A 23,157-nucleotide genomic window follows, 5' to 3' on the forward strand; every position below is an offset into this window, starting at 1 on the left:
AATTATTTTGTGCAACCAAGCCTCATGGATATCCTAACAGCAAGCCTAGATTTACTTCCTGGAATAGTCTCATACTAATGGAGGACTGACAAGAAATATACTAGAAAATAATTTTAGGGTGAAATGCCGCTTTGAGTTCTAAGAATAACCCCCATCAAATATTAATACAGACAGTTCAAACAATATATGGGAATCTAGAGCTGCAGTTCATCCAAATAGAGGCAGAATGACAAGACAAAAGCATAATGTTTCCTTTAATGGTGCATGTTATTTTTGTCTTCTTCTGACACTTTATTTTGGTCCATGTTAATCCTTTTCTATGCTGTTTTAGGAAAAGGGAGACCAAGAGCCAGTGACAGTGGAATAGGCCAAGCCATTGGACTGGTTGCTCAGCAGATGGAGGTGGCAGAGGAATGCTGAGCTCTATAGCAGCCCCTAGCCCCTATACTAGCCCCTAGTCAATTCTGTAGATCTCAGAGGATTGGATAGGCTTCTGCAATATAGCAACTGCTTCACCTTGCCTTATGGGTAAAGGTTTCGCCCTGTCCATCCAATTGTTTCAGATCTACCAGAGTGCTGTAGGGGCTCGGGGACGATGTGGAGTGAAGCTAAAGTGAGACAGGAAAATGATGGGTCTCCATTGATAGATCACGTCATCTCCAGTGTTAGGGTGAGCAGTAGCAGCATGGTGGTCAGCCCCAGCATCTCCTTACGGCAGGCTGCATCTTCCACTGCATGGAAATAAGCCATCGTTCTTCATTAGTGCTCTTTACATATATTCACAGTCAAGAGCAATTAGGATAAATTATTTGGTCTGTTTATGTCTAATGTCAAGATCAGTCTGCATCCCCATTGTGTTTTGTGTAAATCCAGCTACTGTGCAGTATATGCCTCAACCCCAGATGAATGGAGAGGATAAAAGATTTAGAAACAAATCTAAAAAAAAAAGATTGTAAACAATCAACATAAAAGAATAATATATGTAAAGATGTAAATTATGTGGTGTGTATATCTTTGCAATTAATTTGGGTGCACTGTCCCTTTTATAATATAAACATAACTTAACAATAACATTGTACTTTTTACAGTGCACACTATTTAAGTATATTGTTCAATATATACTTCTCACGCTAAGAGAAATCCTCCAAAGACTTACCAACAAAATGCTGTCTCCCCTTCTTCATTCTTGGATTTTCTATTAAAACAGTGAAACAAAGGTTACACATGCAGCATGTTCATGTGGATGTAATCTATGTATGGGAAGTAAACTGACAAAGATAACTCTTGTGTTCCTACTTACACATACCCTGAATCCAAAACTCCTACCATTCGCACTTGTGTAGATCTGAGAAGACTGGATAGAAATAAGCAGGCCTCTCACTCGGCAGTGACTACTTCATTGACTGGAAGGCCATGTTTTCCGGCTTAAACCTTTTATAGCCACACTTAAACCTATCCAATTTTCTCAGATCTACATGAGTGTCCAGCGGGTAGGGGCTAGAAGCCTATTTCGGATTCAGTGTTACACTCACCAAACACAATGAGACGTGTGTGTGTGTCAGTGGAGCCCAGAGGATTCTGGGCCGTGCAGCGGTACATGGAGCCGTTGAGGTCGGCCGGCACTCGCTCTAGAATTAGCTCTTTCCCATCATGCTTCTCTCTCCCGTCCAGCAGCTGACCCCCAACTCTAGTCCAGGTGAACAGCGGCTCAGGGAACACCTCATTCTAAGGAGCAGATGAAACAGAGGCTGTCTTGATACTCTTATGTAGAATGCATCCTTTCTCCCAAAAATAAAAAAAATGTCAGACTGCTTTATCCAAAGCAACTTGTGTGCATACATACATTTTGGATATACGGTCCCTATGGGAATTGAATCAACAACTTAAGCGTTGTCGGCACCATACTCAGTTCAGCCGTACCAATTCCGCCACACAGGACCATTAACATATTTGATCTTTGAAAAGTAAATGTAAAATAACAAATAAAACAACTGTTTAATGTAAAGCATAGGATTTGCGTGTTTGTAAGGTGTTTTAGATGCAGTATATGTTCCAAATGAATGGAGCCCTATGGCAATGCTGCTCAACAAAATATAGCTATCAAGTATCTCAGTAAGGGAACAAAATATCACCAAATTGTCTTGGTAAATTGACCACAGCCAAGGTTTGTGTGAGACTATTTTAAGATGTATTTTGGGTGCACTAACCCTTTAAGGAGGCTACTCTGTCCAATATGGCCATCATACCAATACAGAAATACATACAACATACCAACTACAGCAAGGTGATGTAAATGTTTTTAGTTGAATGAATGTACAACTGATTTGGCGTAATGGATGGTTCCACTCTGATATAGCTCCCCGCTGAATTAAACAACATTGTAATACAATATAATATACATAGCGGGGAGTCCATAAACTTCTAACCCCCGGCTTGAATAAACAATATTAAATATGAAGAAAATACAAAAGCGGGGAGAACCATGAAATTCAAACCCCCCATAGGTAGGTAACAACAGCTAACCTGTAGGTGGAAGCTGGGGTGGTGGTGGGAAACTCAAATGAACTAGCAGCGTGAATGACTGCTCAAGCTATAGTGAACTAACATGAACTTATAGTTTGTGCCATGAACATGTGACATGATCAGCTGCATCCTCCTTGCCATGCCTTACTGAACCTGCGCCATACATCAATTTAGCAAAATTATGGAGTACAGTAGTAGCCCTATAGTTTCAGTTTAGCAGTTACAACAAAGATTTGAATAAACTAAATGGATATTTCTGAAATGATTATTGCCTTGATTGTCAGGGAAACAAAGTAATTGACCATTTCCAATGCACTTACCCCAAGAGATCCTACTTGGAAGCCCTGGACCATCATGCGGACAGTGTCTCCAACCTTAGCCTTACTGGGGGTCATGGACAGTTTGGGACCCCTGGGAGCCGCTAAAGGAAAACATAAAATAACTATAAATGTACTGTACATTCTGTTCTGAAACAGGTCTGGCTTTTAGTATTTTAAAAGTACACTGTGTGAGCAAAAATGGGTCTCATAAATTGGAGGAATGCACACTTCTCTACAACCAGGAGCATAATAAACTTCAAAATGTAGGTCATTTTGAGAGCTTGGTAAACTAAAATGAAAGTTTCATTGTTAAATGCAATCATTTACTGACTGAGGAAATTCATTAATGAATCTACTATGCATATATGAACCATACACAATTAAACTAGACCAGGATCAGGATTCAGGATGGGCTGTGCTCAGCCCAGACCAGGATCAAGGATGGGGTGGGCAGCCAGGCTTACCGCTACCGTGGGGACTGTTTCTCTGTGTCCGAGGGGCACAGAGCCTCTCGGACGAAGACAAACGAAACAAAAGGCATGATGGTACAGGGTTAGTATGATGGTTATGCAAACTGATGACATCTGAGAAATGATGGTGTATCGCCAGGCTAGGGTCAGTCATAACACTGACTAATATGCGTGCAGAGTTGTACAGCTGAAGGATGTCGGTGAGATAAGTCCATGTGATGCTTTATAGGTTAATAATCGAATTTTAAAATCTGCTCATACTTTAATCGGAAGCCAGTGTAAAGAAGCGAGTACCGGAGTAATGTGATTTTTGGTAGTGTTCGTGCAGCTGTATTTTGTACTATTTGGGGAGAGGAATTTGGACACAGGACAGAGTGGATTTCAATGCAAATGCAAATGCAAATGAGCATACCTGCATTTCACCTCTGCCCCATTGACACAGACCGATGATCTGCTTATTACGGGGACCATGACTAGGTCTGCCACAGGTAAAAGATTTAGCAGTATACCCTACCTCAGGTCAGTTTACACAGACAACAGTAACGGTAAATTACCAGTACATTACCGGGACATACCACTGTGTAAACAGGGCTATAGTGACACGCAACACATGTCTGGGGTGTCACAATGATCCCCTTTTGGAGGAAACATTAGCTAGATACGCAAGATAGCATGATGCAATAAAAGCACTATGAGTGGTGGACTATGCATGTGGGGTCGAGGATTTTCACATGCATTTATTTCTAGGACGTTGTGCTCAAGGAATGACATTCCATGGGAGCAGCATTACTTTTATTACAAAGTCAGTAATAACAAATGAATAATACATCCTCATTGCTTTGGTTATGATGAGGTAATACAGTTGTTATACTTTCATTATAGTACTTAGTATATTCATCATTAGCATGGGGTATATTTCATTATTGGGAAATATGTTGTAATAAGTTTTGCTGCATACTGTAAAGTAGGCCTGTTCCATTTCTGTCAGTTACCGTGTCCTTATCATTACTACTGTCTATGAATGTAACTTAACATTAATTGTTCATTTTTAAAAGGATAAACAAAGAGTCCTCTGTAGTGTGCAAAAAAAGCGCCTCAAAATCCATTTTCTATGTGAGTGGCTGTACGAGAATAGCTCTTTTCATCACTCCCTTCATGATCTGATCTCTACCATATCTCATAATCCCATCATACTTACTGACACTCTGATGCCTGGGGCTTTTCTGCATGCGTGTGTAGGTGTATGTGCTTATCTGATTACATATGTACAGTAATTGTGAGTATGTATTGAAATAGCTGAGCAGCTGTGAGATTTGAGATTTCTAGACCAAGCCAAACTCGTAGCTTTTCTCATCAAACAGTCCATTGAAGATCATCCATCATTACGTGAGTCACTGGTTCTGAATAGTCGCTGGCTGCTATTGGTTCATGAGCTAAAACATACAGTGTGAGTGTAAGCAGTGATCAGGCTCTGTGTGCTGTGAATTGCTTCGTCACCAAGCATCAAGCTAGCATAGCGGTGCTTTGAGCGCAAACCCACTGCAGCTGTACGTGAGATTCATTGTGATTGCTCTGTGAAATTAACCACAGCCTTATCTAACCTTCAGCAGAACTGTCTGTGGATGTTGCACAGATTGTTGTCTTTCTTCTTCACAATCATCAACGTACATTTCTAGCATAGAAGCATGTAATGATGGAAGTTTAATTCTATCAAAACAAGAAGTAAAAGGGGGAAAACGTCAATAGACTAGTGCGCAAAGTTGGCTATGCAATTTGTGAAATGTATTTTATTTCACAAAATATGGCAAAACAAGCTATTTCTATTGGTTAAACGAGGAAAAACTATTTGATTGATTTTACGTATGATTGATTTGACACAGCAATCACAATCTACTCATTCACAGGTGCAGCATAAACCAGTCAGTTGTCTGTTTTTGGAGGACACGCTCAAAGCGTGGCTGAATAGGTTGATGCTACAGTAGCTAATAGAGCAATAGGGCCCTACAGTGTTTGTTTATGTTGTTAGTAAACAGTGGAGTAAAACAGGCTTATATTTTGGGTTGTATTAAGCTCATGAGGCATCTATAAGTAATAACCTGTAACTGTCAATAGCTCAGTAGAGAGAAAAGGGTATGAGTATCTGATGAGAGGGAGAGCTCTGCTCAGGTACTCACACAGCGTGACCTCGGCCTGCATGGGCATGGAGAGGGCCGGGTGCTTGACCTCGCAACTGAACAAGGCCTCGTTGTCCAACTGGGGGTTGAGGCTCCAGGTGAGCATGGCGCGGACCTCCATGGTGCCGTCAATCCACGGCCGCCGCTTGTGCTGGAAGTAGTAAAGGGGGTCCGTGCTCTGCACCCAGCGAGGGAACTCCCGGCTCACCACTGTCTCCGGGATCACTTCCGTGGTGTTGGGTTCGGGGTTGGGGTCCATGTCTAAACCTCCGGGTCCACCCAGGTCTCCTCCTGGCTCTCCTGTGCCAGCCCAGGACCCAGGTCCAAGTCCGGCCCCAGTCCCGGGGCTGTCTTGATCCAGGCGGGTGGGCTTCCCCTCCTGGTCCAGCAGGGAAAGAGTCTTCTGCTGCTTGGTGTCATCCAGGTCTCTGCTGATCAGGGGCCTGGATCCCTGGAGTCCTGCCAAGCCCCTGTCTTGGCGCCTCTCTGTGGAGGAAGAGGAGAACTGGGCCGAGGGCACCACGTCTATCAGCTCACCGTCCCGCTTGAAGTACACCTGAGAGAGTGGAAGAGACATGGAGAGACATGTCTCTAAGTTTTAACAACCAATCCAATTGCCTCATACCAATCATTCACTCATATGGCCTGTTATGTGTCTTACATAAAAGTTCACAAAAAAGTACTGCACTCAGAACACGGCACATAAACAAAATATTAATCATGAGATGCAGTGTAGGGGGTCATTATCATAGCATTATGAAAATCTCCTGTTTGAATGGTGGACCTCCGACTCACCATAGGGGCAGGCCTGCCTCCTGTCACGATGCAGACTAGAGTGAAGTTCTGGGCCTCATAGCGACTAAATGGGGCAGGAGAGTCTGCCGCCACTACAGATATGGATTTGGGAGGTACTGAGGAGGAAAAGAGCACAAGAAGAGGGACTCAATCCAACTTTATTTATATAGCACATACCATGTATAAACTGAAGAGTACAGGACCCATATGTTATGGTGAGTTACGGTCACCAAGGGCAAAAACAACTTGACTTGTTAAATATATCATAAACCAGCTAAAAACAGAAACCGAAAGGCCAACCTTATCAAATCTGTCCAGAAGGATAACACGGTCAACTGTATTAAATTCCAAATCCTAGAGTACAAGGACAGATGCTTTTTTCACATCAGTGTCATTCACCACCTTAGAGCTGTCTCTCTGTGTTATGGTGGGAATCAAAGTTTCTCAAAAATACAGTTGGCACTTACAAAATAATGTAGCAAAAAAAATAATTCTCAGCCTTATGTTCCAACTGGGACGGAGAGGATTAGAGATGCTATGGGATCTTCACAGCTATCACAGTCTGTGATGTAAAACCTCTCGTGGTTAATGCCAGTATTTCGAAGCAGCAATACTTTGTTTGACTTTCACTTTTGGCTCGCGTTCCCTTGGCTTGGTGAAATCCCCACGCACATGCACAGACTGCAGGGCACATGACACGGATCCGTTTTTGTTCATAAGCGCTACTTTTAGAACTATAGGCTGAAATTATATAAAGTATCCTGTAGCATCTCTTCAAGCAAATAAGTATGTACTGAGGATTTGCCATCAAACATACATTTCACAATGGTTACTTTCTCTCGGCTGTGCTGCTGGGTTGTCCACATTAGCTTCTGTACAAAGCTTTCGGGAAACTGGGCCCCAACTGACATTGCCCTAGTGCAAGGTCTTCACACCTGTTATTCTCAGAGTGAAATGAAGAAAACAAATCTAATTGTGTCTCAGATTTATGGTCAAAAGACCTTTGTCAGAGCAATGTCTGCACATATCATCATGATATCATTGTCTATCCACTTACCCATGACACTGAGCACGATGCTCCCCGAGGCTAAGACCACCCTGTCTCTGGAGGCCCTGTCGTAGATCCCGACGTGGCACTCATAGGGCCCGTCATCCTCCATCTGGACCTCAGGGAGCCTGGGGAAACCACCACACAAGATACTAATGGTTTGCATTTGTGAAGCACTTTACCATCGTCCAGAGCCATTAAAGAGATTGGTCACAATTTTATACCATATAGTCAGATGGTTCCTTACCCTGAAATAAGTCTATTGGCCAGGAGGAAGTATTTTGTCTACATACTGGACCTTTAAGTTATGGGTTGAGCAACAACCAAGATGCTTTAGCCTACAGTACACTACAGTTCAACTGAAAATGGTATGCTATGTCCAATGTTGTTTTTCTTGTAAGTTTACTTTGATAGCAGGCGCGGGAAACATCATGCCTGGTGAAGTGCTTACCGGACAGTGGACTGGTAGACCAGATCTTCTCGTTTTTGGTAGTCCTCCATGTGGGAGAAGTTGGTGTTGTACATGGCATCGTAGGTGAAGATCTTCTGCTTAGCACTACCCCCCTCTGTCACCTTCAAGGTGAAAGAATTGATACAATTTTACTTACCCTTTGCTTTTTTTCCAACATATTTATTGTTGCAGCCTTGTAATTGTTTTCATCATATCATTGGATATTAATATCGGATATATTCATTTCACTACAAATTAACTTTCCCTAAACTGACCAAAAAAGTGTAATCTCAACTCCTCATTCATTCTGTATGTCACACTGCAATCACTGGACATGCACCCACATGTCATACATTCTGTCTACACAAAACACAATTAATGCAACTATTCCTCTCTTATTCATGAAGCCTTGAGCTTTGAAGCCCTTTCTTTTGCCACTATGATCAGGTTAGTGCTACTAGACTTGACTCATTTTGTGAAGGAGCAGGGAGTTGAAGGTGATAACTGTCAGGATTGTAAAATGCATGGCTACATATGTTCAGTGGGGAGTTCAGTTAATGAGAGCTTGAGGGAATTGAATAAACCCATCATCTCTTAAGAATTTAACAACGTTGTTACAGTATATGACATTCCTCGTCCCTTCTGAAAAGAGCTTTGATCCAAGTGACAGAGTTTTAATTTAAGTGTCAATGAAAAACTGCTCAGAGCTTCTGAGAAGAGTATATACTGTACAGTACAGTGTGCTGTCACTTAAAGTACATTGCTGTACAGATGCAGTTATTACACACTGTGACAGATTATGGTAAAGCAATAAGGGCCCATTTAGTTGTGATATCACACAATATCCCTGTCTCTTGTGCCAGTTTCATTATATGATTGCATCTCTATAAAGTTCTCAGTATGTAGGGCCTGGACAATTTCTTGACAATTTCTTTTTTCAAACAGCAGTTCCCTCAGCAACAAGGTTGATATAGTGTATTTTCAAGGCATGTTTTACACAATCACCCTGCATACCATAACCAACTAAGACCCAATAAACACTCTCCTTTAACTGGGTCACTTCTATAACCTGTATAAAATAATTAGGTCATGATGCTGGTGCACCTGCGTGAGTCATCTCTTGTTTGCTTATATTGTGGAGATGCCTGCAGCTGTGCCTTGAGCATAGGCATTGAATTATAGGTGAATGATGTCACAGGTCAGGCGGTCAAGATATTCTCCTGGCAGTGATGAAGGTAAAGCGTAACCGTCAATAATCTCAGCCTCCTACTCACCCGAAACCACACAATCTCTCGCAGGTTGCCATCCGTCCTGAAATTGCACTTCAGCGTCACTGTGTCACCGATGACGACAGGAGGGAGGGGCTCGATAGCGACAGTTAAATACCCTGTGGTTCAAAGAAAAGAAAATAAGTGAAACCCTCTCTATGTAGTGTATAGTGCCTTATCATACCCATAATGCAGAACTAGACTTGCCATAGGCTAGTATTGGAGACTTGTCTCCAATGTTCATTATAAATTATAAGGAACCTTGAGTCGCAGGAATATTGAGTTGTTATGAATGCCTCTAGCGAGTCTGCATTATGGGTATGATAAGGCACTATACTAATGTTTTAGACATAACACATTGACATGAACTTCAATAAATGCAAGAAAGTTTCAGGTAATTTGAGACAAATAAGTGTGTTTAAAAGTTGTCCTTGTACTACTTGTATCGCATGTATGGTAGAAAGGAAGTTCACCTTTGATTAAATATATGGGGTCAGTTGCAACCAAAATAGAGAAGGAGATGACCATATGCTGGCCTCTTATTAAATCAGATGCAGGTGTAAAAGAGATTATTCTAATAGCAACCAAGATTCCCCCTGCGACGAGAGCACTAGACTTATCAATTAGTATACACCTGGGGCTCATCTCCGTATTAGATAATTCTGATTTATCCCAAACATTTGCAAGGGACATGCCCCCTCCAGAGGACGCTCTAACCTGCTTTTCGACCTGTCTTTCATCATAGTTGGAGAACATCCTCTGTCCATTTTCACTTATTATTAACAACATTGAAAATGAACCCGCCGTTGTCTGTTGGCCCTAACTTCCTAGCCTACGTTATATCATGTAGCTGTCAATTTGTGAATTAAATGGGGTATCATTATAGAGTTTGTCATAATCCAGTTCTTTTTGTCCAATGTTATAATTTCATGTGATAGACTACTGATTCTGACAATCATAGCATATTTTTCAAGACAATTTCATTTCACATCTGGGACAGAAGACATCGTATCACTAAATGCGCATTCCTATGTATGCAAACATTTTACAACAATGTGTAGCCATCTGATCAATACTCTGCTAGAAGTTTACCAATGATGGGTCTATGTTAGGCTATTATTTATTCATTCATCTTATTTCGTCCTTCGGAATTATTTCATCAATACCAACTATTGCAACATGGATTACTTTATGATCCTAGATGGTAATGTTAATTAACTTCATTCAACTCTAGCCGTTGTTCTATTTATGGTTTCTGATTGAAACCATAAATATTATCAGGTTGATAATTCCGATGGGCGGGGGGGTAGAGAACATGACGTCAGAACCAGGCATGATGTTTCCCGCGCCTGCTATCAAAGTAAACTTACATGTGAATATCTAGGAGACTAATTGTTCAGCAGCAAAATTTGGGCAGCTTTTTGCTTGCAATCAAATTACATTTTGCAAGCAGCTGATGATCACCCGTTGATTCCCTGTGATCTCCTGCTTCCCTGGAACAAGTAACCAGATGTAAGCACTCAGCAAATCGGCAAGTCACCTCGTTAGGTAGCAATTGACCCATGAAGATACTATATGCGTTGTTAATATGTTGTTGTTTCCATTTATATACTGTACTGTATATTTTACGGTACAGTATATCTAACTTTAGTTTATGTACTGTATATGTGTCCCAGTTTTTGGTAAGAAAAGAAAAGAAACAAAGGTTACATTTGTGTTTGCTTTTTCCAAATTCAATTAAAAAGTTATATTGGGTTGATTGATTGTATTTGAAATACACATAAACTTGCTCCAACAATACACACGTTAAAGATAGACTCTTGGATACAACGTCAAGCCGTGAAAACAGCAACTTTCATCAAATATATTGTAGTGAACGAGAGCGTCCACTCATTTCAATTTCACTTTCACCTTCTTTCTTTCCACGTCCCTCGGTTTCGTCTTTTTTGGTTCCATTTTCCGAAAACTAAGTAAACAGCGGCCTACATGAGAAGCAAATATATTTGAATTCTAGCGGAGACACATTTTCACAACTGCACAACAAACATTTTGACGTATGGGTTCTGTAGCAACATGCTCTATTCTCTAGCCTGTTGCATCTCCGTTTTTGAAAGTCTCTGGCAGCGTCGCCAGCTAGTTTTTGCTATGACGTCATATCACAGAGTCTACCTTTAAACATATATATATATATATATATATTTTTTTTTTTTTTTTTTTAAAGGAGGATATCAGCACAACTTATTTTTTAATACAATCCTCACAACTTCAATACGCTGATAAAGTATTGAAATAACATGGATGCGACCTTGGCTGCAATGTGCAATGTCTCCAACGTGAAACACCATGGGCATTTCTTTCCTCAATTACACAATTTGTTTTTGGCCCAGTCCCAGTGGCGTCATTTTCGACCTGAATATCAACCTTCTAAAGTTACTATGGCACCAGGAGCGCATGTTGATGGCACTTTATTCCTTCCATTAGGGTGACCTTTGAATGTACTAAAGTGCTGAGCCCTCGGGTAAGGACGGAACGTGAAATAAAAGCCAGCTTGTCTCATCAACAAGAAGAATTAGATGATATAATGCTGAGAAGCATTAATCTCTAGCCTGCACAGCCATTTGTGGACATCGCAAAAATGAGTAACCCTTTGCCCTCTGAATATATATTTTATTATTATTAAACCTTTATTTTATGCAGGGGAGGTCCTACTGAGACCAAGATCTCTTTTTCAGTGGAGCCCTGCTTAACAACATGAAACATATCATAAATGTACATTCAAATTGTAAACAAAATACAATTAATTAATTACATATCAATTACAAAGTCAATTAACATAATATGTTAATATATAATCATAATAATCATAATAATTAACATAATCAATTAAAACTTGTACACATTTTCTTCAGATTGTCCATGGTGAGGCAAGACCTGTTCCTGTACAGAAATTAAACTTTCATTTTCAGTTTTTTTGATTAGGGTATCTACAGTGCCCTAGTAATGGGACAGTGAAGCATTATGCTTATGGCTCTATACCCCAAAGGATTGGATTTGAAATCAAACAATTACTATGAGGTTAAAGTAGAGCTCAGCTTTTATTTGATGGTATTTGTGTACATTTTGGTTTCACCATTTAGAAAGCACTTTTTATACATAGTCCCCCTATTTCAGGGTACCCAAAAGTAACAAGACAGATTTATCAAATGTCCAAATGAAGCACTCATGTTTAGTATTTGGTGGACAATCCTTTGCATGCAATAACTGCCTGAAGTCTGCAAACCATTGACCCCACCGGGTATTTTCTTTGTTTATGCTCTGCCAGGCCTATACTGCAGCCATCTTTAATTGTTATTTGTTTTGAGATGTTTTGCCTAAAATCTTATCATTAGGAAATGAAATGCACGTTCAATTGGATTGAAATCTGAAGACCTTTCCACTTTTTGGCCCTGAAAAACTCCCCAGTTGTTATGGCAGTATGTTTGGGGTCATTGTTTTACTGTACGATGTAGCACCATCCACTGAATTTGGAGGCATTTTTGTAACTGCTGCTGCCAGCAGTTACATCATCACGTTAGCCAGTTCTAGTGGCAGCTATATATGCCCAAACCATAACACCCCCTCCATCATGTTTCACAGATGAGGTGGTATGCTGTAAATCCTGGGCAGATCCTTTTTTTTCTAAACTTTCCTCTTGCAATAATATTCCATATTATATTATACTCTGCAGGCTTTTTAGGTACTTTTTAGCAAACTGTAACCTGACCATCCTTTTTGAGGATCCATAGTAGTGGTTTGTACCTTGTAGTGAAGCCTCTGTAGTTTGACTGGGGACAACTCCTGCAGATGGTAGTCTCTGACACATTCACGCCTACCTCGAGAGTGTTCCTGATCAGTGGGACAGTTGTTTTGGGGTTTTTCTTAATTATGATGAGCATTCTTCGTCGTCCACTGTATAAGTATTCCTTGGCCTACCAGCCTGTTTGCGATTACTGAGCTCACCAGTGCTTTTTTATTCTTTTTAATGATGTTCCAAAGATTTTGGCGAGCCTAAGGTTTTGGATATGTTTCTCATATGTTTCTCATATGTTTCTCATTTCCTTATGACCTTTTATCTTATCTTTTTGACTCTAGAATTTAGAAAATTGCCATTTTCACATATGTACATGAACAAATTGTGAAGGGTCCCTTTAATGTGAAATGAAGATTATATGTGTTATGTAATCATACCAAGCCACAGCACTGCTTATGTTTGATCATGCGTTTATCACCCATGACCTGCTTTTCACATGCTGCTGAGAGTTATGGCCTGGGACTGATAACAGTGCAGTCAGAGAGACATGAGCCCAGGCAGCTGGGAGGCGGGTAAAGGGAGGGGTAAAGGGGGGACGGTGGCATAAAGGGAGGGGTGGGGGCTGTAATCTGTTGTATCATACTTGGATGCCAATAAAGCCTCCCCCCACCTTCACCAGAGTTGGCCTCTGTACACTGACATCACCCACTGGATTATTTTTCCCCATGTTTTTCCCCTTAATCCCCCGCAGCTTTCCATCCACAGATCCAACCCATACTCAACCAGCGTCCTGCTCCAGATAGGGAATGGGAGGAGAGAGCTGGAGGGGGCGCGAGCTGCATACTGACATTTGACAGGAATTTGAAAGGAATAGAGTACATTAGCATCTCTTTGGTGAGCTAACTAGCAACTCTATATGTGGTATGCCCTATACAGAAAGGCAATAATAGGTAATTCAAATGACAGCGGAACATTATACTTGACACACTGCATAAAGAAGTGTTATGTTTCTTTATAAACATATTCTAGGATGCAGTTATGACTATAAAGATGCAATAATTCACCAGAGGCCACAAGGAATTCTCTGATACATACACTATATATCACAGCGTCTCATGCCTTATTGCTTTAGCATAAATCACTTTGCGTTATCATACACCTTTATAATGATTGCATATCATTATTAGTTAAGATTTAAAATGGTTAAATTAATGATATATAACAATTTATAAATACCTTATGAGCTTAGTTCCACTGTCTTACCCCAACAGAACCCCAAATATTAACTTGTTTTACTCCATTCTTTGTAAACAATATAATTGTAAACAAACACTGTATACTGTAGTTTTAAAGCATGGTTAACACCATCATTTTGATCTCATGGATGGTTAGTTCTTGCATACAATAGCTCAGTCTATACATTTAAGAGTGGTTACATTTCCCCAGCCCAATCCCTCAGGTGTTTTTCCACAAAAAAGTGGTGGCGGGCAGACTGCTTTGTTATTGTTTTAATCCCATATTGCCTCTTTAAGGTAAGGTAAGGGTTAATGTTAGGGTTATGGTAAGGCAAGGGTTGTCCCAATAATCCCACTTGGCGTATACCCATGGTGCCAATTTGTTGGTTGGTAAAAAACTGCAGGTGAGGTTGTGGCCATTGGAGAGGTGGACAGCACTTGGATCAATGTTAAGATAAGGGGCAGCCAAAAACCACAGGAGCATGGAGAGGCCTTCATCAAAAACGGATGAACTGATGATTCTGATGAAGGTGAAGGGGGAAAACATAAATTCTGCCCCTATTTTCAAATGACCCTTCCCCCCAATGGGACAAATGGCTATGGTCTTCTCAAGAATGTGGTAATGCAGTGATGCTATCTGAATGGAAAAAATCTTATTGGTTCTCTTTGCAAACAGCTCCTAATTTAAATACTATGGTTGAAAGTCGGGTATAAAACAGAAGTACAGCACAGATTTATATTTATTCTCTTTTCTTTCCTCTTGGAAAGAAATTTAATTACTTGGAGTCAGATTAATAATATTAAGTTATGCTTTGCTATTAATAATATAGGGCCAAATGTCCTTTAAGTTATTAAGCCTACAAATGCCGTTGATAGGGTGAAACATCATGTTTTTATCCAAAATGGAATAACAAAGTAATAATGCTTGTATTATTATACTTATTATTATACTAATAATACTTTTATTGTATTAAATTTAAAAATATATATCCTTGAGCGAGAATCACACTTTGTTCCTTCTTTACAATTGTTGTCATGGAAATGCACACACAAACTTTAGATGTGCTTTTTCCGTAAGACATTTAATTTCAACTGACAGAAAAAAAAGCTGATTGTAGCTCAGGATCATTATGTGATGATCTAAGACATTATAATGCAATCCAAAAAAAAAAGGCATTACGACTACCTATGGCCCCTGGTGTGAGCACTGATTACTATGTCTTATGATGACTGTTGGATAGATGATTCACTTACTTAAACAAATGTATTGTTGTAAGTCGCTTTGGATAAAGGTGTCTGCTAAATGGCATAAATGTAAATCATATATGTGTATAAAAAGTCAAAAACAATGTGTGATGCAAGTTATCCAAGTCTTACTTCTCCACACAGATAGACACTCCCTGAATACTCCTGCCTCACTAGATTACAACTAGAAAGGAACTTGAAAGGAATGTCACAGTAAATTATAAATGATACTGTAGAAACACTCAGTAAACACAAGAGATATGTTCCACAGGCAATACCAAGGGTTCACTGTATGTTAGTGCTCTCCTTTGATCAGGAGCTCCACGCACTCAGATTCAGAGCAGGCACCATGATGGACAGCTGTCAGTTGCTGTACGGTATCTAACAGAGGATGGGCACACCCATAGGGCAATTCAATCTGTTGATACTAGGGCCAGATTAACAACACCAGATTAGGAACACTTTACTTAGATTATGTTATGATGCTTTCATAGCTCATTATAACACTGCAATATAATGTCTTATATTAATCACCTCACAATCCTGAGCCATTTTCTGTCTGTTGAAAATAAATACAGACAGGCATAACCTATTATGATATATAATAAAGACATTATAAGGCATCATACATGCCTATAATGAGTTATAGGCCTATTTTTTAACGGTGTAACGGTTTAACAGTCTTAGCGTAAACGCTGTCGTGGGCGCTGATGATGGAGCTTAGTGCTGTTTTCAAAGCCAGATGAAAGCGCACATGATGGCACTTGACCTGCTTATTGTCATGAACATGCCTCTATTTCCCGCTACGTCACCCACGTGAGCGCAGGCGTGACAGCTTCACTACGCAGTAGTTTGTTTTGTGCTGGCTGAAAACAGAGCCCATCATATTATATGTGTGTGCCTCATAGAAAGTGTACCCCACTTTTTCTTTTACAAATTTAAATTCTACACATTGACCTAGAGTAACATCTATACAATCATGAGGAAGAATATGACAGTAGAGCAATGTCAAAATACTTATTCCCTATTAAAAGTAAAACTGAGCCTTTGTCTCTTAGCCAAGAATTATAGCCTGTTGCTGTATTGTGAGATATTTGTGTGAGATGTTGTTCTGAAACTAGACTTACACAACAAATAGGTACAGTAAGCATTTGAAGTCTTCAGGCATTGACTGAGCTACTTCAAAGGTGAGGGTGTGGATGATCCACTGACATCATGAGCATTTCGAGGAAAATACTCTCTCTCTCTCTCTCTCTCTCTTTCTCTCTCTCTCTTTCACAAACACACTCACAGTCACACACAGTGAGCAATAAAACCTGTATTGACATGAATGCCCTCTTTCCCGTGTATTCTTTAGCTTCTGTTACTCTCCCACAGTGTCGAGAAAAATGTGTATGTGAACCCTTGCACAGTATTCCGTTTTTTTGCATTGGGGCCTGAAATTGAAAAGCTTTTTTTCTCCACACTTTTTAAAAACGAAGATGTGTTGTGTGAATAGGTATGTGAACCCCTGACTCAGGACTTTTTGAAATCTCCCTTGTGAGCAATTACAACTTGGAGACTTTTCAGATAAATCTCTACCAACATCACACCAGACTAGGCACCTAAGTCTGTCACTGATTCTTCTTGGTGAATTGCCCAAGCTTTATCAAGTTGGTTGGGGATTGTTGATGGACAGTAATCTTCTAATCCTTGTATACAACCTTGTATTGATACCAATCCAAGATAGTATAAAGCCAAATGCTAATGGGAATTTACCAGTTTTTGAGACACCATTTGAACTCAAATCACGGCACAGGCTCAGACTGTTGCAGTGCTTGAATATAAGGCGCCTGGTTTCTACAATGGATTTATTAGCATTTAGATCCTTGATATTTGTATTTTTTACAGAGACACGACTAACCAAATCAGTATCGATATTGATATTACCCTTGATGGCTACAATGTATTCAGGTCTCATAGGGTGGGAAGAGGTGGCAGTGTTGCTGTCTCTGTTAAAAACTGTTTTGCTGTGTCCGTATTGAATTCCACTACTCTACCCAAGCAATTTCACTGCCTTGTGTTAGGTAATGGGGGGGGGGGGGGGTTCGTTGATATAGACTAGGCCAATGACCACAATGTTTCAATATTCTCCAAGCCGCCTCATTAATACAATGTTCTACCCACTATTTCCTATATTCTTGATACTGAGCTAGCACTCAACTATGTTTATTCATGTGGTAGATAAGCATGCTCCAGTTAAAAGGTTAAGAATCAGGATAAAGCAAATCCCTGTACCCTGGTACTCTTCTGAGCTCTCTGAATTAATCAAGGAAAGAACCCTAGCCTGGGCTAAGGCCAGATCTACTGATTTAGCTACTGATTGGCTATCCTTTAGACAGCTCCGAAATAGATGTACTGACATGATTAAAAAGGCTAAATCAAGTTACTATTTAAATACTATTTTAGTAACTATATCTGATTCTGGTGGTGACCATAACAGACATTTGGAAAGCAGTTAAGTCACTGAAATGCAATAGTTCCTCTCCCTCTCTACCTCAACAAGTTCTATCCAATTCTAAGTGACGCCTTTAACCAACATCTTATCTCTACTTATCGCTACCTATAAGAAGCAATGATTTCAATATCCCTAATCAGACTGAATTGACTGATATAGTAGTTTCCCCACTGGCTAACAATGACCCTAAATTCTCCATCCATTGTGTTTTTACCAGAGAAGTGTTTGATGATTTGTTTTAGAGCGATCAGTCAACAGGATTTGACATGCTTGATCCGTATCTCCTGCAGTTCTCTGCCCTTTAGCAGAGCTAAATAGCTGAACCTCTGGGTCATATATTTAACATGACAATTCCCTCTGGTACCATTCCCAAAGTGTGGAAGGTGGCCAATGTACTCCATCTTCATAAGGGGGGGGGTCCCTGCGAGTCCCTGATCAATTCTCAGAAGTGGTCATTTTATTTAATAAATTGCATTTTAAAAGCGCAGCAATCAGGTTTTAGGCATGGACATAGCACCATCTCTACTGCTTCCCTAGTTTAAATGACATTGTGATCTCTCTGGATAAGAAACAGCTTTGTGCAGCCCTCTATATTGACCCCTCTAAGGGTTTTGATACGGTTGATCATGCCTTTTACAGAGGTTATCTGCCATTGGTTTGGATGAATTGGCCTGTAATTGGTTTCAAAATTACCTGCAGGATAGAACTCAATGTATTTTAGTAGATGGAGTTTAGTCTACTAAGGTCCACTGCTGTTTGCATAAATAATATTGTTTGTCCTTGAGCACTTATGCTGTTGTGCACTGTTGTCTACTCCTGTGCCCCCTCAGTTAAGCAGTTCTGTATGTTTTTCTCTAGATCCCGCAATATTGATTACAATGATATGCATATTTGTACCCTGAAAGGAGCCCAAATTGAACATGTCCCACATTATAAGTATCTGGACATTTTGATATTTGGAGATTATAAACTGTCTTTTAACACATATTGAAAACTGATCAGGAAACATGAGAGTTAAACTTGTTTTTTTGTACAGTCCTGCTTCACTTTCGAGAATAGGAAGAAGATTGTCCAGGCAACGCTCCTCCCTCTATGGTGACACAATTTAAATGCAAACAGAAGCCTCAGTTCTCAAACCATTAGACAGTTTATCACCGCTCTGCGGTTCATCTCCAGGGATAGTTTCCGCAACCACCATTGTCTTTTGTATCTGTCTGTTGGTTGGGATTCTTTGACTTTGAGAAAGGCTTATCATTGGATTTTATTTGTATATAAAGCAGTTCTTTTAAAACTCCCATTTTACCTCACATCATTGCTTTTATGGCGACCTAGTGGTGATCAGACACGCTTTCAGAGCTTTTAAATGTCCCACGGGTGTCTACAGAATTGGGAAAAACGGCTGTTAGCTACTGTGCTCCTCAGACATGGAATGATCAAGGTAGACTGAAGTTGGAGCACTTGGTCCCTTACACTAGTTTTAAGTCCTTGGTTAGGTACCAGCTTATAGAGACAAGCTCTTGTTTTAATTGATTCATGTATTTTATGCATTTTTGTGCATTTTATATTTTGTTGTGTTATGTTTTTAAGCTGTTATTTTGTAATCATGTTTGTATTGTAAACAAGGCAGCTGCAAAAGAGACCTTGGTCTTAGTGTGTCTCCCCAAATAAATAAAGGTTAAATACAATTCACTCTGTGTTAAGCCATTCTTGTGCTGGTGTATTTTTCCAAACTGAAGAATGAAGTTCTACCCCAATAGTAAGGTTTCTCTCTCAGTGGTTAGCAGGTTTATCACTTAAGACTTTTTCTCTGTTTTGCTTTATCGATTTTCCTCTTGATCTTGAACTCCTCAGTCCCTGCTGACAACAAGCATCCCCATATCATGATGCTGCCATCATAATGCTTGAAGCTTGTGACGAACTGTTAGATTTGCCTCTGATATAAAGCTTTGTTTTTGTATTGCTTTTTTGGCTACGCTTAAGCAGTATCACTCAAATGATGTGTGGCAAACTCAATGCAGGTATGGGAAGTCTTTTTTTCTCAATAATAGTTTTAATCTGGTCTCTGTCATATAAGCCAGTTTTGAGGAGTGACTGGGATGTTGTTGACCCATGGATAGTTTGTCCCATCTTAATATTTAACGTCTGTGGCTCTTTCATAGTCACCATTGGCCTCACTGTGGCACACCTATAATGTTTCATTATTCTCCAGCTGTTCACTTTAGAGGAATGGCCTGATCTAGTACACACTATCCACTTTTTAATGATAGACAGGAACCTTTCAGAGAGATTAATGTTTATTAATAAATAATGTAAACCACTATTGTCTATTTTTGTACACAGATGGAGTCCATCCAAGTATTGTGTAACTTGGTAGGATAATTTGAGTGCTTTGTACTCATTTTGGTTTGCCATTGCCAAGGGTTCATATACTTATTCACGCAGGACATTTTGGTTATTCATTTTTAACTATTCCTATACATTTTTGGGTTAGGGTTAGGGTTAGGGTTAGGTTTAATGCATTTAATTTAACCCAAATTAAATGCATTAAAATGTCTCCCTCCAACGTAATAAAATGTGAAAACGGTATAGTGTTTCACATACTTTTTCCCGACACTGTATGATATAATCGAAATCATATGCAGACAATGAGATCACGGATCCTGATTCCACTTGATGTTATCAATATTCGATAATTACTTGCCGTAATAACATTTTCTGATATTTTTGTTGAAAGCTTTTTTATCAGGTTGAGCCAGCAGAGGCATTTAATCGTTTTAGAGTAGATTACCTTCTCAAAATGGGTCAGCCAAACAATAGGCTTTACGCTGAAAATAATCAATCAGAAACCTGGGTTGGGTAACTAAGCTTGGGACATATAGCTTAGTGCCCGCCACCCTAAGACTTTTGATTGCATCAAACATGTTCCGCATTGAAAGTTACAGTGCGCCTCCTCACGGAAAATTGCATCGTCAACTATTATAATCGTGCAATAAATTGGTGTTGACTAACTGAAGCAAATTATAATGATTTGTAAACATTCAAGCACAGCCTACAAAACTAAACAAACGTATGCATCCGTAAATTTCAGGCTATATAATATAACTATATAATTGAAGTAGCCTGCATACAATTATTTCAAATTCGGAAAGTAAAACTTTGACACACATTGTGGAGGAGATTGTCTAATTGAGCGGAATTGAAAAACAAGAGAAAAAAAACAAAGCAGTAATTCTCACAAAAATCAGGTTGGCTCTCTTTACGGACACTTACCAACTGCCAACTCCAGAATATCAGCGCATACGAGGAGACACAGAGGGAAAGTGCAGGTCATCTTCCCCGTTTTTGTGGTCAAGTTTACATTCCATCAGCTTTCAGACGATCAGTCGTCGATATAGTGTCATCCACCATGCCCGCGGCATGGGGTCTGGTGCCCATTCGGAAAGCGTCATGATGTATTGGAACGCGGATCTACTTTTCTGTTTTTATCATTCGGGCGCTCCTCTTCTCATCATTGCCTTCAGAATAACATCGTGTGAGGATTAAAAATAGCAACAGATTTGAATGAAGCCCCCCCCCCCCACCCCCCCATCTCTCTCTCTCTCTCTCTCTCTCTCTCTTTCACACACACACACACACACACACACACACACACACACACACACACACACACACACACACACAGGACAAATTAAATGTTTTTGTCATTCATGATTTTACTCAACCTGCCTAAGCTTCCGCTAATAACATGTTAAGAATGCTCATAATTCAACCAATTCAGCATGCACTTTTGACACATACACACACACACACACACACACACACACACACACACACACACACACACACACACACACATTAACACATTAATACAAGCAACAAGTCATTATGTAATGTCTCTGCGATCAAATATATAATGATCTTTTCCATAGCTCTTATTCCATAGCTCTTAGTAACCAATAATCACTGTCTTACAGTAATGTCCCCATAGGATAAACAGGTTAATTTAGTACCATTAAATAGTCCACAGTTGCCCCCAGTAAATTCTGTTGCAATAACCATCTTAATTAACACTTACAAAACTTGTATTTCACCTTGTGTTTTCTAATACCATTCAAAGTGTATCTGTTGGAGAGCTTTTCTCATGTAATTCTTGCATGTTTTTCAAATGCAATTATGAAATGTAAATGTTTCAGTTAAAAACATGTTTTATTTTTATTCATTTCATTTTTATGACATGCTGTTATAAAAAAGAATCAACTTGGATATGGAAATTAAGTCTCACAGAGTAGAATCTACTACATTTTGAGTGAGAATCTTATCTCTACTCCTAATCCTAATTGGGTTATTACACCAACCAACTAGTGCATTGTTTCTCTCTCTCTCTCCTCTCTCTCTCTCTCTCTCTCTCTCTCTCTCTAAATGTTTACCATGATGGATGTTTATTGACTACAGTACATGCTACATGTTAGCGTCACATGTCACAATACTACTATTGACAGCTCCCCTCTTTTATCAAAGGAATCTTTGTCTAAACTCAAATAAACAAAAGAGGTTTGGTATCCGACCTGATCTCTTTATTTCATTCGCAAAGTGACAGTGTAAAATGTACCGTCAAAAATATGGACTCATCAAGCATAACTGTGACATTCCCTGTAAATTGGCTTTTTTTCACATTGGAAAGGAAATTAAGAAGACATTTTATAGATTTTCACAAAACAACTTGACAAGAGATTACACAGAGTATACTGATGTGCACTTCATCATTCCTAAGGATATGAGAAAATGTGTAAGTAGAACTCCCTTTTTCCCCCCAAAGCTGAACACACATCACTGTGGTGTATCTCCATACAGTACATTATTATATACATCTGACTATGCCCCCACCCCATGCGCCTCTGTACATTATCATCAGCTGGTGTTTCTCCCCAAGATTGACCAATTGGAGTGACAACAAGTGAAAATCATTTGAAATGTCCCTTCTGGTGTGAACAAGATGGAACAGATTGACTGTCATGTCTCAATCAGCCATTTCCTCTCTATCCTTGTGCAAAAGGTATGCAAGGTCAACATATTCTGTGAGCCTCCTCCAATGGCATTGGATACAGATCTGCTACAGATCTGAGGCAGCATCTGTCTGGGAAAGAGTGCATGTTCTGAGTTTCCTCAGATAGAACGATGAGTGGCCTGAAGGGATGAAACATGAGGCTGAAACAGTTTGAAGCAGCAACATTTTGTCGCTTTCCCTCAGACTCCAAAGATCCAACCAACAACATGCGCTGGAGGACGCTCCATGATTCCCTCCCTCCTGAAATGACCAACTCAAGTCGTCCACCTAGAACAC

The 23,157-nt window shown here is 39.8% G+C and overlaps 2 protein-coding genes across 2 annotated transcripts in view; both read right to left on the bottom strand.

The window, feature by feature from the left end:
* Window positions 1–573: 573 nt before the first annotated feature.
* On the bottom strand, window positions 574–21,251 carry igsf21b (immunoglobin superfamily, member 21b; the record flags this gene model as incomplete). The annotated part of the gene is given in 11 exon segments (XM_083674579.1): window positions 574–731; window positions 1,157–1,195; window positions 1,533–1,725; window positions 2,844–2,944; window positions 5,488–6,043; window positions 6,283–6,398; window positions 7,340–7,458; window positions 7,782–7,903; window positions 9,056–9,168; window positions 21,087–21,182; window positions 21,185–21,251. Coding segments are annotated over 11 exon segments (1,605 nt in total). The 3' UTR covers window positions 574–648.
* Window positions 21,252–21,284: 33 nt separating this feature from the next.
* The window catches only part of arhgef10lb (Rho guanine nucleotide exchange factor (GEF) 10-like b), a gene marked incomplete at its 3' end in the record, with an annotated part of 41,522 nt that continues 39,649 nt past the window's right edge, over window positions 21,285–23,157 (bottom strand). Inside the window, 1 exon segment of the mRNA XM_083676048.1 lies at window positions 21,285–21,331. Within this exon segment, the coding sequence (XP_083532174.1) occupies window positions 21,285–21,331 (47 nt within the window).

This window comes from Argentina silus, assembly GCF_951799395.1.
Source record: "Argentina silus genome assembly, chromosome: 8".
In the NCBI taxonomy this organism is placed as follows: domain Eukaryota; kingdom Metazoa; phylum Chordata; class Actinopteri; order Argentiniformes; family Argentinidae; genus Argentina; species Argentina silus.